Here is an 18,283-nt window from a genome sequence, read left to right on the forward strand (position 1 = left end):
TCCTGGGAAATCTACTCCCTTGACTTATTTGATCATATTTGGCTTCAGACAAGGAAACAACTCACTGTGAAATTTATCATCAAATTCAGGTAGTGTGGGGAGAGCTGCCAGGGCACAGAAAGGGACTTTCAGCAAAATTGGGAACGTTTTACTTCTTAAGTTAGGTACAGGAACACAGGTGTTACTTTTTATAACATTTTCTTTATTTTTTTTTATTTTTTTTTTTTTTAAAGATTATTTATTTATTTATTTGTCAGAGAGAGAGCGAGTGAGAGCGAGCACAGGCAGACAGAGTGGAAGGCAGAGTCAGAGGGAGAAGCAGCCTCCCTGTGGAGCAAGGATCCCGATGTGGGACTCGATCCCAGGACGCTGGGATCATGACCTGAGCTGAAGGCAGCTGCTTAACCAACTGAGCCACCCAGGCGTCCCAAATTTTTTTTTTTTTTTTTTTTAAAGAGACATTTTCTTTATTTTAGAGTGTGAATATTTCATGTGGAAAACTATTCCCATCATGGGCTGGCTTTAAGAAATCCCTGATTGAGTTGAACACATCCATTTCTGGAGAAAGAATGTAAGGACGTCCTAGGAACGGGTAAGTGACCTGCCCAAGCAGACAGAGCCAGGGGACAAGTCAAGGACTCCTTACATCCTTCTCAGCAATCTCTCTGCCTGCAAGCTGAATTCAGATTTCTGCACTGTTAAGATAATTCTTTCCATGAGCATTTGTTTGCATTTTATCTTCTATTCAAACTAAAGCATGAAATTGTATAAAATTCAATTCTTGTCGCAGTCTAGGAAACATTCATACATAACGTTTACGTAACAGTAAATGTCTGCCATATTTCAAATTATAAAAATCCTAAAAGTATTCCGAGTTGAAAACAGCCTTATCTATTAAAAAAAAGTACCTATGTTTTCCAGCTTTAAATTGGTCCAAAGGACTTTGAGGCATAAAGGAAGGTGATCCTACCCTTCATCATCAAAGAAAACAGTTCTACACAGTATCTATGGCAACTTCGTCTCCAGACTAAGACAGTAGAGAATTTTCCTCACATAATAATGTTTTGATAGGTCTGTTCTTTTTTTTTTTTTTTTTATTCTCTAGAATTTTTTTTTTTTTTAAAGGGAGGTGGGAATGCTGGATGTTTCTATGGATACATACCTCACAGCGAAATGCAAAACGGTAGCGCCTGGCTTCTTTGGCAGATCATGGTCAAGAACTCGGTGATCTAACTGTAGCCAGTTCTGCTGACCTCTGTGAGGGCAAAGCAAAGAAAAAGTATTAAACAGAAGGTCAGAGAAAGGTTCAATAACACGCAGTGTTGGCAAAGCTGTGAACAAAGAGTTACTGTCATACAGGGAAGGCAGGTGTATAACATGTTACAGCTGGTAATGAGGCTAATTTAGCAATTACTATCAAAGTTACAAAAGCATCCGCCTTTGAGACAGACTGTTGATTTCCAAGAATTTATCCAGGTAAACCTGAGCATGTGAGAAATGGCTCACGTATAAAGTCCCTTACTTGAGCATTGGTTGTAACAGTAAAAAGGCTCAAAACGACCCCCAGATATCCAGCAAGGTGTTGCTTAGAACATGAATTTAAACTGAGCAATGACACACAAGGAAGCCATACAAAAGATGGAGGGTATCTTCACAAACTTACTTTGAACAATTTCCGAGACATGATGTGAAATGGAAAAGCACGGTACATAACCTGAGTACAGCATATAGCCATTTTAAAATGTAAAAATACACACACACCCATATGAATAAAATATCTCTGAGAGGATAAACAAGAAACTGATACTACCTGGTACCTCTGGAGGTAAAAAACTAGGTGAAAATATATTAATCTTCAAATTCTTATTAAATATGATATCTGAAATACTGCAGAGAGTCAAGAAGGGGAAAACGCCTGGTTTCGTAAAATCAGACAGACACAAAGAACAACAGTACAGCTTTCTATAAAGCATGGGGTTCCATATTCTCGGAGTGCTGTTTCTATATTATGGACTTCCTAATATTTGAGCATGTATTTTTTTATTTACTCAAGAGCATCAGCAAGTCCATGAATATAAATAATTCTCCCTAAATTTTGACCTCTGAGGGATCCAAAGGATGATACTGTGGCTTGGGATTTGTTTCCAGGACTTTTCCAAGGCGGTTCAACCAGCTGGTCCATTTTGGACGGTATATTCCCAGAAGGCATAGACTCCATTTTGCTTGCTTATAGAAAGCTTATAAACATGCAAATGGTGGTGGGGTGTCAAATTATAATAACACCTATAATGGGCCACAAGATACTTTCCAACCTTTTTTGGTCTTTGAATAAATCATTTAAAAAACTCAGAAAACTCTAAGCTGTATTCATTATAAGTAGATAGGAAAAGTGAACATAAACAATAATAAGAGTAATAGTAATAATAATCATTAATAACAGTTACTCATAATAATAACAGTTACTCTGTCCCCACAGAGCTGGAAGTTTTTATGTGTTAATGCCATATTTTACAATAAGCTTGCAAAAAAATTGGCAGAGCCAGGATTTGAGCTCAGAACTTACACTACAGGATTTTGGTATATTAGGTGACTGGAATATTGATTGAATCAGCTTTTATAACATTTGGCTGATCTCTGTCACTTATTATTCTCAACACTGGAAAAAGTGTGTCTTTGTTTCTGCAGTTATAAAATGAGGTTTTCGATAATTATCCCTAGATTTCCTTGGAGAAATATTATAAAGATAAATAAGATGATATAAGTGATATGAGGGGATGTTCTAAGAAACACTGCTTGTTTAAAAAATATATTTATATATATAATGATAGGGGGCTAGAAGGTAAGGGACTCTTCTACTGTATTTCATCCAGATTAGAATTGCTGATTTAAAGACATACCCCAATCTCAGACATGTTCAAATATGTGTCTTAAAGTACATAAAATAGTGTATAGTATCGGTTCTTAACAGTTTCTTAGGGAAAATGAGACTCATTTGGACTCGTGCTTTTTGCTTTTATATAAGAAAGATATGGCATTATTATAAGAGCACAATATATATTTACATGAACTTGTATGGAATGATGTCCAAGAATGAAGGAAAGAAGTTGTATAATAACATATATGACATAAATCAATTATATTAACCAAAGACACACACCGAAAACACTATTATATAATGGATGAAATTCTTATAGTTCTGGAGAGATATAGAGCAAACTGTGACATTTGGAGTGGGGAGGCAATCAAAATGGATTGGCTTCAATCATGATATTAAATGTTTTTTATAAAAAGACATTCATGTATATGTACCATAAAAATAATTTTTTTAAAAAGGGTAAGTTAGGAATTAGGTTTTAAAAATCCATTCAGGAATGCCTGGCTGGCTCAGTTGCAAGAACAGGTGACTCCTGATATTGAGGTTGTGAACTCGAGCCCCAAACTGGGTGTAGAGATTACTAAAATAATAATAATAATAACTTCAAAGAAAAAACAACAACAAAACAAACGCATCCATAATCTCACCAACAAGAGTAAATTAGAAGAACAAAAAACTGAAAATTACCCATAACTCTACCACTGAGATATACATAAGGTTAACGTGTTGTTTTATAGTCTTTAAGACTACATGAGATTAAAAAGCACTTTTGCTTCTAACTTGCTTTTCTCAAGTTTTTCCATCAGCAAATTTACTAGAGCTAATCAATGTCTCAAGAAGACAGTTGATTGTACAGTCTCCTCTATCAAGCTGCTCAGCTCAACCCTAAAGCAAGCTTTTTTTTTTGGGGGGGGGGGTCTGGAATGGTATCAAAAATGGTATCTGGATGGGTCCAAAAGCCCATCATCAGCTCACACCCAGCAAATGGGATGGTGATCAAAAGTCACAATTGTGTTGTGAAAACTGTTATTTCATCATAAGCAAAGCTTATTCAGCAAAGTCTTTCAAAACAAGAGAATTAAAGAAAAAACGAAGTGGGTTGAAGGGGATGGGAACCATTTTGGTGAACCTCAGGGCTGCTGGTTCTGGAGGGCAAGACTGCCCTCTAGAGGTGAAAGACTGCCGCTGCACACACAACACCAGGAGGTACTTCCAAGTGGAATGAATCTCCAGGAACTCTACCCCACGCTCAACAGGACCGTGGATTTATTTTTGTTGGTCACTATCACTATTTTTCTTATGTAATGGCATAATTCAGTTTTCCATTTCTCTTCTTGGCCTGTGCATGGAGGCATAGACAGTAGCAAGTTTCATTGACAAAAGGTCCCCCTCAGCTTTGTCTTACTCTGTTGAGAGAAGTTCACCAAAGGCAGATGGCTGATGTGGCATCTAAGTTGGAAATTCAATTCAGACAGCATCCTGGGAGGGATCCTACTCAGTGGTTTTATGGAGGCGGGGGAAAGTGAGTGCTGAAAGAAAATACTTTCCAAAAATATTTTCCAGACAAAAAAAAAAGAGCTAGGGCTTGTGACCAAGACATTCCAAGGAGGCACCCTTAGACAGAGCAATTTTCCAGACCTGTTCCCCAGAAAGGTGGAAATGGCCAAATCCCCCTCCACCCTCCCAAAGTCCAGCTCCTGCTTCTTCTGAAAATAAACATAGCTATAGCCAGAAGACACCTTCCAAACTGGTTGTAATTCAAAAATAGACTGTGCTGTCACTTGCAGGGGAGTACACGGGGGAGTACGGAGCCAGGCTTCTTGGAAAGATTACAATCATCAACCACTGTCGCCAAACGAGAATGCTGGAGGAGACACTTGAGTGAGACATTCTTCTCCCAGTAGGGGATTTAGAAAGATATCCCAGAGTAGAAGAGGGGGGTACGTGGCTCAAGGCATTAAAGGAAGTCGTTCATATTATAGCTTTTCTTTCTGAAGAGAAGACCTTACAGCTGAATGACTGATTTATGCACTGTTTGGTTATGCTCACCTGAACTGGGAGTTTTCCCAGAAGCCATCCATTGTGGCCAGGACCCCCTTTTCCTGCCCATCATGAAACCTTGCAGGCTGGGGAACTTGCAACACCAGTCATAAATCATGTAATTCCTGTGCAAACATCCTACAGCAGGGGGTGGGGGGAGGGTGCCTCTCCCATCTATGTGACACACAGGGCTCGCCTATGACCCTGTTCCTCTTACCTCTTGCGCCACCTTCAGGCCGGGCTCCTCACCACTGAGCAAATGCACCACAGTCCTCTCCATGCTCACACACGGAGCCACAAAATGAGTCTTTCCTAGAATGTCATCGCCCATTTCTCTCCCCTCCACCCAAAGTCTGCCCTGTCCTGTCCATTTGTAGTTATTCTTTTGGGAGAATTCTACTCTAGTCATCCATTAGGTCCCTACTGGACACTGAACTTACCACTGTACCAACAATAGCATGACAGTTACCGTTCAGCATGTGCCTAACCGATGAACTGGGCATGCCCTACTGGACTTAACAGTACACAATCCCAGCATCCTAGTACATGTGTCTTATCTAGTCCTTATTATGTGAAGGTACCATTATTATGCCCGATGTATCAAAGAGAACACTGGAGTAGCGGAGATGCTAAGTAACTGTCCTAAAATCTCATAGCTACCACAATTCTGTAATAGCCACTCCCTGCCTCCCTCTCACCCTTCACGGGCACCACTTTCTTTCTTACTCTCTATGTTCCAGTCATACTGGATTTTTTTCCTTTTTTTTTTTTTTTAAGATTTTATTTATTTATTTGACAGACAGAGATCACAAGTAGGCAGAGAGGCAGGCACAGAGAGAGAGAGAGAGGAAGCAGGCTCCCTGCTGAGTAGAGAACCCGAAGCAGGGCTCAATCCCAGGACCCTGGGATCATGACCTGAGCCAAAAGCAGAGGATTTAACCCACTGAGCCACCCAGGCGCCCTTGGATTTTTTTTTCTTTCTCAAAAATACAAAATTAAAAAAAAAAAACAAAAAAAACCAAAAGTCAAACTCTGTCTCATCTCAAAGCTTTCGCCCCGGCTTTTGTCTGGAATGTCTCCCTCTACGTACGCAGAACGGGATCTTGCTTCTTATTAAATGTCTCCTCCTAGAAGCCTTTCTCGTCCATCCTATCTAACACCCCTCCCAACTTTTCTTCATCATAGCCACGATCATTTTCTTCTATGCACTTATCATTTCAAGTAATTTCTCATTTATCTATTTGTTTACTTGTTCTGCTAGACCATACCATTGCAATATAAACTCGGTGAAAACAAGAACTTTGTCTCTGTCATGCACAGCTAAATCTCTAGGACCTAGAACGATGCCTGGCATTTCATGGGCACTCAAGAAATATTTGCTGAATGAATAAATTACTATTCATGCTTTTCACCTCTATTCTACGTGACCTCTCTAAACCACAGTGTTTCAACCAGATAGCTTAGCCATTATGTGTTTTGGGCTTCATGTAGTGTTTGCAATTATTGCATGTACAATCACTTTCAACCTGTGTGTGTGTGTGTGTGTGTGTATTTAATCACTAATTTACATGCACTAACCTTGTATTTCCAGCTAAGAGTATGTGGTCAATGGATGTCTGCGCTTCCTATTTCCTCCAGCAGAGGACCGATCATATAGGGTCTCAAATAGTTGTTGGGTAAACTGATAATTTTGTGCATCAGAGTGAGGCGGGCAATGTCTAAGTGTGTTTTTTTTGTCCAGTGTACTTCCGATTCAGGAAGCATCCTGGGTCTGGGATCGGAGTTTTCAGGTTTTTCTGTCTCCTGACAAGTGGTTTTGCCCAGCCCATGGAAGGGTGTGTGTGGCTAGACTTGTGGCCCACCCAGGCTGAAAATAATCAGAAGCAAGGTGTTAAAAAAAAATTAACCCCATCTTGAAATTATTTTCTGCCTGGTTAAATTAAAGAACTGAAAAAAATTTACATTGGGAGAGTTACAGAAAGAATGCTGGGTAGTTGGCCAATATATTTTGTGTCTGGAATGCATTTGCTTGAATTTTAATATTTGAAGAACTCTTTGGATATTATCCCCACAAAGAGGAAAAATTCCTCTGATAATCTATCAGGTTGCAAATAACTTAGGCAAATGGGACTGTCAGAACACACACATACACACACATACATACACACACACACAGAGGAAAGAACTGGTAAGACCAAACATTTTTTTACATGGAGATTTAACTTCTTATGAGTCTATTATTATACACATGCTTCATTTCAGAAAGCATTTATATTATTGATAAATATATGCTTTGTCCAAGTTGGCATAAAAAATATAAGTAGAAGAAGAAAAAGATTGTAAAGAGGTAACATAAAATGACATGGGGGAAGTGAAAAAGGTCATTCAAAAAATTTAAGACATTTTTTTAAATTATTTTTTTAAAGATTTTTATTTATTTATTTGATAGACAGAGATCACAAGTAGGCAGAGACGCAGGCAGAGAGAGAGAGGAAGAGAAGCAGGCTCCCTGCTGAACAGAGAGCCTGATGCAGGGCACGATCCCAGGACCCCGGGATCAAAAAAGGTCATTTTTAATTAAAAGTAGAAACACATTTTTCAGGTGGGCCATACATTTGCCTTTAAACTTTCTTGCCACCAACACCCAAAACATTAAATCTCGTTGCAGTATATGAGTGAATACAGACCACACATACATAACTACAGTATAAAAACTGCAGATAGTCTCCCAAGAACAGCAACTCATTAAAACAGATTTCTAAAATATTAAGATAATATTTTGGTGTTTAAAAATGATCAGTATTCCCTTACTTCCCCCTTTGCAATAGTCCTAGGAGAAAAGTCTCAGATAATCTTTATAACTAAGCAGGACATATTCTAATTCTTGGAGCATTTCTGCCCTTTTCGGCTGATTGTGAATGACAAGAAGCAGGTCATCCCCGTGAAAGGTAAACAAATGAAAATGATTAAAACACTCACGTGTCATCTGTAAATGTTATTCCAAAGTACTCCTTTTCTTTCAGGTTGAAATGTGAAGCCACGAGGTCCAACAATTCTCTTGATAAAAGTTTGGGCTGTTAAAATAAAAGGATGATCAGAAGCTACAACCCTTCTCTGCCCCAAATAGTTTGGAGAAGTTTTGTTTGCTTGTTTTAAAAATTTTTAAAAAGATTTTATTTATTTATTTGACAGACACAGAGAGAGAGAGAGAGAGAGAGCGAGCGCACAGCAGGGGGAGTGGCAGGCAGAGGGAGAAGCAGGCTCCCCTACTGAGCAGGGAGCCCGATGTGGAACTCGATCCCAGGACCCTGAGATCATGACCTGAGCTAAAGGCAGATGCTTAACTGACTGAGCCACCCGGGTGCCCCTGCTGGTTTTTTTTTTTTTTTTTTTAAAGATTTTATTTATTTATTTGAGAGAGAGAATGAGAGAGAGAGCATGAGAAGGGGGAGGGTCAGAGAGAGAAGCAGATTCCCCACGGAGTTGGGATCCTGATACGGGACTCAATCCCGGGACTCTGGGATCATGACCTGAGCCGAAGGCAGCCGCTCAACCAACTGAGCAACCCAGGTGCCCCTGCTGGTTTGTTTTTAAATACACCCCGCCTCGTTTTGCTATTTATGTTAATCAACTACACATTTTCCGAGAGATTGGGAAGGGGAAGAAATTGTAACAGAAACCTCAATGAGATCATCGTTTTCCTGTATTTTGCAATTTAGTTCAGTACCTTATTTTGTCCTCTAGGGAATAGTATGTTTATTAACTTGATGATACTTTGGAAAAATACTCTTTTTTATATAGTATGATGTTAGTGACCAAGTCAAAGAATATAAAACACCTCACCGTCTGGACTGTACGAATAACTTTGCTTCGTGAGGGCTAGCTGAAGATGCTGTTAAGGTTGTGCGGTTACAGATAAAACTACTACGCTACTCCTGGTTCCCATTTACTGCACTGAACTCCTTCTATCTACTGTCTCATTTCATCCTTACAAGGAGCCTATGAGATAGGGGGTTCTTATTGCCATTTTAGAGATGAGGGGACCAAAGTCAAGAAAAACAAACACCTGACTTGATGTTCCGGTCAATGAGGGCGGGGAATTGAACCTAGTTCCTTCTGATTCCAAAGCCTGAGCCTTTCATTTCTCTCTAGAGCGGGAGTGATTTTAGTCATTGTACTGATGATCATCACCAGTCTTTACTAAGAACTTATTTAGAAGAAGGATGTAATCTATGAGCTTTTGAGAAGCACTGGACGTGGTGTCAAGGAGCATGATTTGGAATCAGAGGAAACATCCAGAGTGAGAGTGGGGACCTGATTTGGAGGGACTCAGAAGAAAAGGGGGATACACAGGACGGCACCTGCATGGGCTTTTTTTTTGAACTTAGAGCCAAACAACCCAGGGCTCATTATGGTGTTTTGGGAGTTGGATGTTTGCTGTTGGGGAAGAAAGATGGTCATGATTAAAAAAAGAAGAAGAAGGAGAAGGAGAAGGAGAAGGAGAAGGAGAAGGAGAAGGAGAAGGAGAAGGAGAAGGAGAAGGAGAAGGAGAAGGAGAAGGAGAAGGAGAAGGAGAAGGAGAAGGAGAAGGAGAAGGAGAAGGAGAAGGAGAAGGAGAAGGAGAAGGAGAAGGAGAAGGAGAAGGAGAAGGAGAAGGAGAAGGAGAAGGAGAAGGAGAAGGAGAAGGAGAAGGAGAAGGAGAAGGAGAAGGAGAAGGAGAAGGAGAAGGAGAAGGAGAAGGAGAAGGAGAAGGAGAAGGAGAAGGAGAAGGAGAAGGAGAAGGAGAAGGAGAAGGAGAAGGAGAAGGAGAAGGAGAAGGAGAAGGAGAAGGAGAAGGAGAAGGAGAAGGAGAAGGAGAAGGAGAAGGAGAAGGAGAAGGAGAAGGAGAAGGAGAAGGAGAAGGAGAAGGAGAAGAAAGAAATAGACAGAAATCTAGATTAAGAGGTCTACTCTGGTGAAACAGTATTGACTACTATTTTCATTCTAACTGAAGCCTAAGCATTGTGGGTGAGAAAGGAGCCTCTGAAGAGTTTAGGTTTGGTCAAAGGAGAGAGTTCTAGCTGTAGCTACAGCTTTGACTCTCAGAGGGGGTTTTCACAATTTTTTAAGGCCCTTGGTCCACAGTGTGGGGTAAATAAAGAGAGAAGGATCAACAATTAAAATACCACCACTCATATACTCCACGTATTTTACAAAAGGATTTCATTCACATATAACGTTTACCTTGGTTTTAGTCATAATACTATGAGGAAAACTAAGCCTTCTCCATCTCTGTTCACAGATGATGATACTGGGTATTTAGCTTGGACAACGTCGTGTAGCAAGAAGGTGGCATCATGCAGATTTGCAGCACACAATAACCTTTTTAGGGAAACATGATGGCGTCCAGCTTACCAACAAGAGGTTCAGAGAAGTCGTCACTTCCTGGGGGTCACACAGCTACTGAGTGTCAGAGCTGAGGTTGGAACCCAAGGGTCTCAAATTCCTGTCACCAGACCATAACTACTCTTACACGTAGACCAAGTTGTCTGACTTTGAAGCTCTTCTTTTGCCCCTCAAATGATCCCCAGTCATTGGCAGAAATAAGTGAGTAGCCTGACCACGGGCCACGAGGCTCACAGAGAGAACCAGTACAGGCTGTCTCTCTGCGAGCAACACCTACCTGAACCAGCAGCTCCAGTCTCCGGTCATCCAGGAGGTGCACCTGGCAGTGCCTGCCTTCTGTCATCTGTGGAGACAAGATAGCAAGGGTGGCATCAGGGCTGGTGCTGGCAAGCAGACCCTTGAACTTGATTCATAATTTAGTTTACATGTGATGTCCTCGGCCTAAAAATGGCTTCAGTTGAGTTACTCAACAGCCTTGATCCTAAATAGGACTTAATGTTTGGCGTTAGCTCTTGAATTCATCAATAGATGAATTAATTTCTTCTTATATTTAAAAGAAGAAAAAAATGAAAAGTAAAGACAAATCACTATGTTGAAAAAATTATGCCCATAACAGTGCACACAGGATTATACTATGAAAAGCTGGTTTCCTTCCCAGAGGAAACGACTATATTTTTCATTGAATCAATATTGGATTTTTCAAATGAAATTGCCTATATTCATTGATATATTTTAATAAATATAATAAATGCACAATTATAAAGGAAAACCTATGACATTAGAGTTAAAATGGAAACTTTCCATCTTTGAAATTTTGTCCTTTTTTTTTTTTTTTAAAGATTTTATTTATTTATTTGACAGAGAGAGATCACCAGTAGGCAGAGAGGCAGGTGGGGTGGTGGGGGAAGCAGGCTCCCTGCTGAGCAGAGAGCCGGGACAGACACAGAGCTTGACCCCAGGACCTCAGGGTTAATATTTTATCTGCAGAAATCACCACCCTGTCAGTTTGAGGAGAATCAGCACAGACTGTTTTAACATATATGTTCAAATACATACATGTACATATTTTCAAAAACTTCATGATAAATGGTTTGCTTTGCAATGTTATTATACTGGACATATTGTTTTGCAAATGAAGCAAGTACTGTTAATATTTGTGTGTGTGTTTGTGTGTATATAACTATCCATAAATTTTATATATGACTGTGTGTGTGTACTGTGATTCTATATGTATACAGAAACATACACACATGGTATATACTCTTATATATTTGTATTATTATTAGATTATATATTATTATACATAATATTGTATATATTTTTATATATATATATTTTCAACTCAAGTGGAATTAGGCTCTTTTTTGGTGATCTTTCCAGTGTCAACACATAGAGACACAACTGTACTCTTTTTAAAGGTTCTATAGTAACAAGTGGACATGTAATAATTTAATGAGTCTCCTGCTGAGACACACTCAGATGTCCTTCAGTCCTTTGCTATTCTAAACAATGTCATGGTGAACAATGTCTACCCAACTTTGCCCATGGATGAGGAAATTCTGCATCACTTTGAAAAAGGATGGGCAGCATTTTCTCTCTCAGCTGTTGTACCAAACTATAAGACCTGGAAACTCAGATTACATATAAACCTAATTTAAAGAGAAAATCATTCTATTACGAAGCACCAGCTATAGACTTCCCATTGTTCCAGGTGTTTTATACATATCATCTCTGAGCTGCAGTCACCTGTGGATTGCTGTGACCTTCTCCAATTTAACAGATGGGGAAATTGAGGTTCAGAGTGGGGTAAGTGATGGTTTTTCTGTGTGAAAAATACTAATTATTGCATTTACATTTTTGACTAAACTCTGCTCTAAAAGTCTGAAAACTAGCTCCGTTGGTTAGATCACGGTATTATGGAGACATGGTCCATAGAAACCACTGAAGTGGTGTGGAGAAGTGAGAGGGCAGGCTTTTACTTTGTTCCATGGCCCCTGATTTTGTCCTTAACTCAGCAAAGTACACACTTTTGGTGGCGAGGAGAAAGGGAACAAATATTTGTTTGTTTCAGGTACTAAGCTGGGCACTTTATGTACATTATTTCATAAAAGTGCCACAGAAAATCTATATGACAATATCCCCATTTTACAGACAAGGAAACTGAGGTACAGAATTTAGTAATTTATCCAGAGTTAGCTGAGTAAGAAAAAAGCTAAGTCAAGATTTAAATTAAGGTCTATCTGAACAACAACAAAAAAGTCACCTTTTATTCCACTATTCTATTCTACGGGAAGAAAGAAAGAAATGTGTCAGTTCAAATCACTGTACTTCTCTCGTAAAACCCACACAAACAAACCCCAAATACGTGTACTATGGTGAGAGAAAATAAAATAATACTCAGGAGACCAACTGACACAACACGAATCCATTAAGGAATATGTCAAAACTCATAAAATATTTCAAGTTACTCTGTTGTTGCATAACCCAAAGGAATTTTACTTTGTGATATTCAAAAAGCATCTTTTTTCCTTTCCACCGTACTTTGCTCGGACTTGTCCATTTTCCTTCTGTCAACACCTCATCCTACCCGAGAGAATTAAATAGTAAATGCTTTTCTGGTGAGTCTGCCCATCTCAGGATAAACACCATGAGTGGTGGCCATATTTGTACAACTTGGTCCTACCCCTTCCGCTTCAAGCTTCAGCTGATTGGACCAGGGAACAGACACCTGACTCAAGCTGAGCCAATCATATCCTCAGTTCAGGGAATCCGGAATTGAGGCTGAGAGGATGGGGCCGTTCTCCTCTGCTGTGTGTGGACAAAAAGGAAAGCCATCTGCAGAGAGAAGGAAGGACACAAGCAGCCGGAAAGAGGCGAGAGAAATCAAGCAACCTGAAGGGGAAAGCTTGAGAGAGTTGCTGTCAGCTTTCCTAATGTCATTTTAGTCACTTGTAGTCACTTCCGCTGCTTTGGGTGAATTATTGCTCTTTCGTTCCATGACACACCCTCGTGTTCTTTTAATAAGTCCTTTTATTAAGACTTTTTTTTTCCTTTCTGAAACTAACTCGAGTTGGATTCTGCTGCTTGCAACTAAAAGCATCTTTCTAAGATACTATATATATATATATATATATATATATATATATATATAAATGTTTGTATTTTATATTTTTGTAAAAATATATTTTATATATAAAATATAAAGCACATTTTTATTTTTTATATTTATTTTATATAAATTTTTTTTTTTTAGAGTGGGGAGGGACAGAGAGAGAAGGAGAGAGAGAATCTCAAGTACGTTCTCCACTAAACATGGAGCCCCATGTGGGGTTCAATCCCAGGGCCCCAAGATCATGACCTGAGCTGAAACCAAGAGTCAGATGCTTAATCAACTGAGCCACCCCAGCATCCCAGATACCACAGGTACCCACACATAAATCAGAACAAAAGGTTACCAAAGGATGGGCTCCCCAGATGATACCATTACTATGATCAAGTCATCTAGCATAATCACAGATGCACAATTCACAAGTACAACAGTCAGGAGAAAGGCCGACATTTGGTGGGGAGAACTGAACGGACATCTCAGTATGTGAAGTGATAAGAGACCATACAGGACAACTGGAGAAGCACAGTGGAGGTGAACTGAAGGGAAAAAAAAGTTAGTTTTAAGCCCATGTTGGCACATCCGTGCTCTTTCTTCCGTGGGAGGATGGCTTCTCTGGGAGGCCAGAGTACTGATTTTCTCACTGCTAGTGATAGAAAGGCCTGTCTTGGTCCCTTACTTAAATCAGAGGTTGGAAGGTGGTGGATGTATTTTGTTATGAATAAATTTTTTGTTGGTGATATCAGAAATCAGAAGATGCCGCTGAAGAAAAATTGAGACGGAAGGTTTGGAAAACACTGGGCCGCATTTCCTCCGTGGCAACACTGGGCTGGGGAAGACGGGGTACAGCAGCTCCCTCTTTAGGCAAGGTTTGTGGTGTCTGCCTCACCCAAATTTATTATCTGCCAGGTTCCTGGGAGTCACATCATGAGAATAAGGAAACCCCTATTTAAGTTCACAAAGTGCCAGAGAAGAGACAAAACCCACATCAAAGGCGGGCCTCCTGTGTACCAAGCCGAGTGCGTGACACTTGACCTTCATTAATGTCTAGTATTTGAACCTCTAAGTAAGCCTCTGAAAGGGGTATCTGTATTTTGTTTGGTTTCGTTTTGGGGGGCCTTCCTCCATTTAAGCACCAGGAACCACCAAGGTCTGGGAAATGATGTCACTTGCACGAGTTCTAAGCCAGACGTGCGCTCGAAATCATATTTCATCTTTTGCTAGCTGGGTTAACTTGGAGAAGGTACTTCACCTTTCTGAGGCTCATAAGCAATATCCTGGTAGCTTTTCATCCGATACCCCCGAGAGTGAAATAAACCCCTTCCACCAAGCACAGTTATTTTCCTATAGTCCATTTATCTTACCATTAAAAAAAAAAAAAAAAAAAAAAAAAACTTCCTAATGGGAGGAAGATTACTAATCCATTTTGAAGAAGATAAATGATAGGTAGAGTTAACAATTCAGTTAACAAGCACATAGCAAAAAAATTCTCCAGAGCTGATGGGGCAGACATAGAAAGAGAGAGGGGACCATGAGCTCCTGCGTGCCTTCTCTAAGCCTGGCACCTGGTTTGGCATCTTATTTTTATTTTTTAAAGATTTTGTTTATTTATTTGAGGGAGAGGGTGCGCACGTGCGAGCATGGTGGGGGAGCAGAGGGAGAAACAGAGTCCCCACTGAGCAGGGAGACCAAGGCGGGACTCGATTCCCAGACGCCGGGATCATGACCTGGGCTGAAGGCAGACGTTTAACCAACTGAGGCACCCAGATGCCCTGCAGCACCGCCCGCCCCTCCCCCCGTCAGGCATTTTAATGACAACACCGGTAATACCACTAACGGGTCCTTTCTGTGTTCCAGGCCCTGCACTCAGCACTTTTCATGTATTCACATATCCAACCCTCATGATACCCACGAGAAGTAGGCCGTCTCCTCTCCCCATATTACAGGTGAATGAGGTTAGAGAGATTGTACGTAACAAGATTTATAAAGGGCAGAACTGGACTCGAACCCAGAGCCCAAGCTCTTAACCACTTAGCTATACACCTGCTATTCCCTTCACCCTACGGTGACAAATTGTGGGAAAGCCTTCCCATGCAGCCCATTTTCAACAGATTGGATGGGTGAGGAAAAAGAGGGAAAACAAAACATTTGAAAGCAGGCATGAAAAATCATGTAGGCTGACGAGGGGTAGTTAGAATTTAGAACTTGTACATAGAAAGAGCCTTAGAGGGGCACCTGGGTGGCTCAGTGGGTTAAAGTCTCTGCCTTCAGCTCAGGTCATGATCCCAGGGTCCTTGGATTGAGCCCCACATCAGGCTCTCTGCTCAGCGGCGAGCCTGCTTCCTCCTCTCTCTCTGCCTGCCTCTCTGCCTACTTGTGATCTCTGTCTGTCGAATAAATAAATAAAATCTTAAAAAAAAAAAAAAGAAAGATCCTTAGAGGGCATTTAATAACCATCGCTTACTTGGGATGTGGTGCAATGAAGGAATGGACGTGTCGATTGCCACTCAGCTAGTTAAGGCGAGACCTGGGATTCAAACTCAGGGTTCTGACTTCCAGGCTGGAGCACAAGTACTCTGCACAAGGTCACTTGGCGAAGAGATACCATCTAATTCACATGCTGTTGTTTGCAACAGGCTGATTTTTTTTTTAAATTAAAAAAAAATACTGTAACATCAAAAGGGGGAAAAATATCCAGGCATTTTTAATTTAATTTAAAACATGACTCCCACTCATGCTTTCTCTTCTAATTTCAACAACAAGAGTTATTATTTAAAGGGAACTATTCATGGATGACAATGATTATATCTATAAATACAGAATTCTCTTAAAATATAACAAAAACAAATTTTATTGAAGCATGTTCAATGTATTGAATATGTAGCAACTCATTTAATGCCATGAGGTAAACAATATGTAGCAACTCATTTAATGCCATGAGGTAAACAGCTCTATCATCTTCACTTTCCACTGAGGAAACCAAAGCACAGAGAGGCCAAGTAACATGCCCAAGGTCACACAGCTAGTAAGACGTAGAGCTGGGATTTCAGCTTCTAGGAGCTGGCAGACTAGCTCCTGAGTCTGTGTTCTTCACTACCTCATTACAAAGTGTCTTCTCTCTCTCTTTTGATTAACAAATTGCCTTAAGATTTAAGAGTCCATACTTTCTTCGTCTTCCTTTTTTTTTTTTTAAAGATGTTATTTATTTATTTGATAGAAGACACAGCAAGAGAAGGAACACAAGCAGGGGGAGTGGAAGATCAAGAAGCAGGCTTCCCGAGGAGCGGGGAGCCCGATGTGGGGCTTGATCCCAAGACCCTGGGATCATGACCTGAGCTGAAGGCAGATGCTTAACAACTGAGCCACCCAGGCGCCCCAAGTCTGTACTTTCTTATAAGCTCTTCAGTCCCCGAATTCCAGACAGAAACTAATTTGCCAAGTTAGGCCACGACATTTCATTTAAGAAGTCTCAAAGGAAGTACATGTTTCTTTTCATAAGCAAACGCAGGACAGTGGGCCATGCTCTTTCTCCAGTCTGTGTGAAATGATGTAACACAGACAGAACCACTCAAACCCCACAGAGACTGTCTGAACAGTCTCAGGTGTGACCCGTCCCCCAGGGCAGCAATGCCTCACACGGAACAGAAAACACATTTTTAAAAAATCATCTCTTTGTAAAGTTTCACTTTAGCCCAACCAAACCTGAATCCTTTCCTGCCACCTCCTCCTCCATTTAACCCCAGGGACACAGAGGTTAACACTGTGCAGGTTGGATTAAAACTCCCACCTCAGTCTGTGGCTGCCCTGCGCTTCCTTCCCCGCGGGCAGAGTGGGTCCTCAGACGCTAAGCACTGGGCGCTGGTGGAAGGACCTTGTCCATCTGGTCACTGGTCAAATGAGGAAGGGCAGAGTTGGAAGTGAGAATCGGCCACAGGCCAGACCTCTGGCTTCACGAAGCATCCTGACGTGTCACCCACAGCGGGGTTCAAGTCTGTGTGAAAGCACCCCACCCCAGACACCCAATCCCACTACCCAATTTAGGAGAGGAGAGACGAGGCCGACTTGGTAAGAAACCCAAAGGCAAGTCCACACAGGGCAGTGTGGGACCATTCATAATGACCACGGTCAGCTTAAAAAGCAACAGGAAATAACAACTACAGAAAAAGACCAGAACCTCAGCGTTCTTTGGTTTTGCTTTAGTAGTTCTTTGGAACAAGGAAATATGAAAGCTTGGCAAAGGAAGCAGCAGGCTGCTTTTTTTTCCCCCTCCTTTCCTTTCTTCTCTCTTATTCCCTTTTGACCTTTTCTGAAAGCCTAGCATGAGAGAGCCTGCCTCATCAAAATGACTCCTTAGGATTTTTTTGTGGGGTAGCCCATCCAGAGTCTAATTCCCATCATCCCTTGCCGCGATGTGTGCAAAACCAGCTCTCTAGCCGGGCTTCATGCTTTTGAGTCCCCTGAGGATCCAATCTCCTCCATGTGGCTGCGTGAGCAGCATCTCTAAAACACAGATGAAATCCCTTCACTTTCCTTCTTAAAATTGCCAAATGGCTTCTCATGTGAACCTCAGGAAAATCTAACTCCTTCCCTTGCCGAGGGTGTCCATGTAACCCTCTCTAATTTTAATTCCAACCCATCTGCCTTGGCTTTAACATACCAGCCACATGGGCCCTCCCTTTCTTCCTCAAAATAAAAGCTTGTTCTTCCTTTGAAATTTTGCACATGCTGTTCCCTCTGGAATGTTCTCCAGGTCATTGCATGATTGGGTGCTTTTACATCTTTCAGATCCTAAATTAAATGTTGCTGTTTCCAAGAGGCCTGTCCTCAAAATACAGTGGGGACTGGATACTCTCCCTCGTCATGCTGCTTTATTTTCT

General features: G+C 40.9%; 1 protein-coding gene across 6 annotated transcripts in view; it reads right to left on the reverse strand.

Moving 5' to 3' along the window:
* Positions 1-18,283, reverse strand: part of FRMD4B (FERM domain containing 4B) — a 323,466-nt gene that overhangs the window by 109,106 nt on the left and 196,077 nt on the right. For 5 of the 6 annotated variants that reach the window (XM_059161477.1, XM_059161479.1, XM_059161475.1 and 2 more), the window contains 3 exons: positions 10,578-10,643; positions 7,895-7,989; positions 1,163-1,255 (listed from right to left, as the gene is read on the reverse strand). In XM_059161477.1, the coding sequence (XP_059017460.1) occupies positions 1,163-1,255; positions 7,895-7,989; positions 10,578-10,643 (254 nt within the window). Of the gene's footprint in view, positions 1-1,162; positions 1,256-7,894; positions 7,990-10,577; positions 10,644-17,193; positions 17,294-18,283 lie in introns of those variants that run through there. The other variant, XM_059161480.1, reaches the window with a different exon arrangement.

The sequence above is a fragment of the Mustela lutreola genome, chromosome 2 (assembly GCF_030435805.1).
Source record: "Mustela lutreola isolate mMusLut2 chromosome 2, mMusLut2.pri, whole genome shotgun sequence".
Lineage (NCBI taxonomy): Eukaryota > Metazoa > Chordata > Mammalia > Carnivora > Mustelidae > Mustela > Mustela lutreola.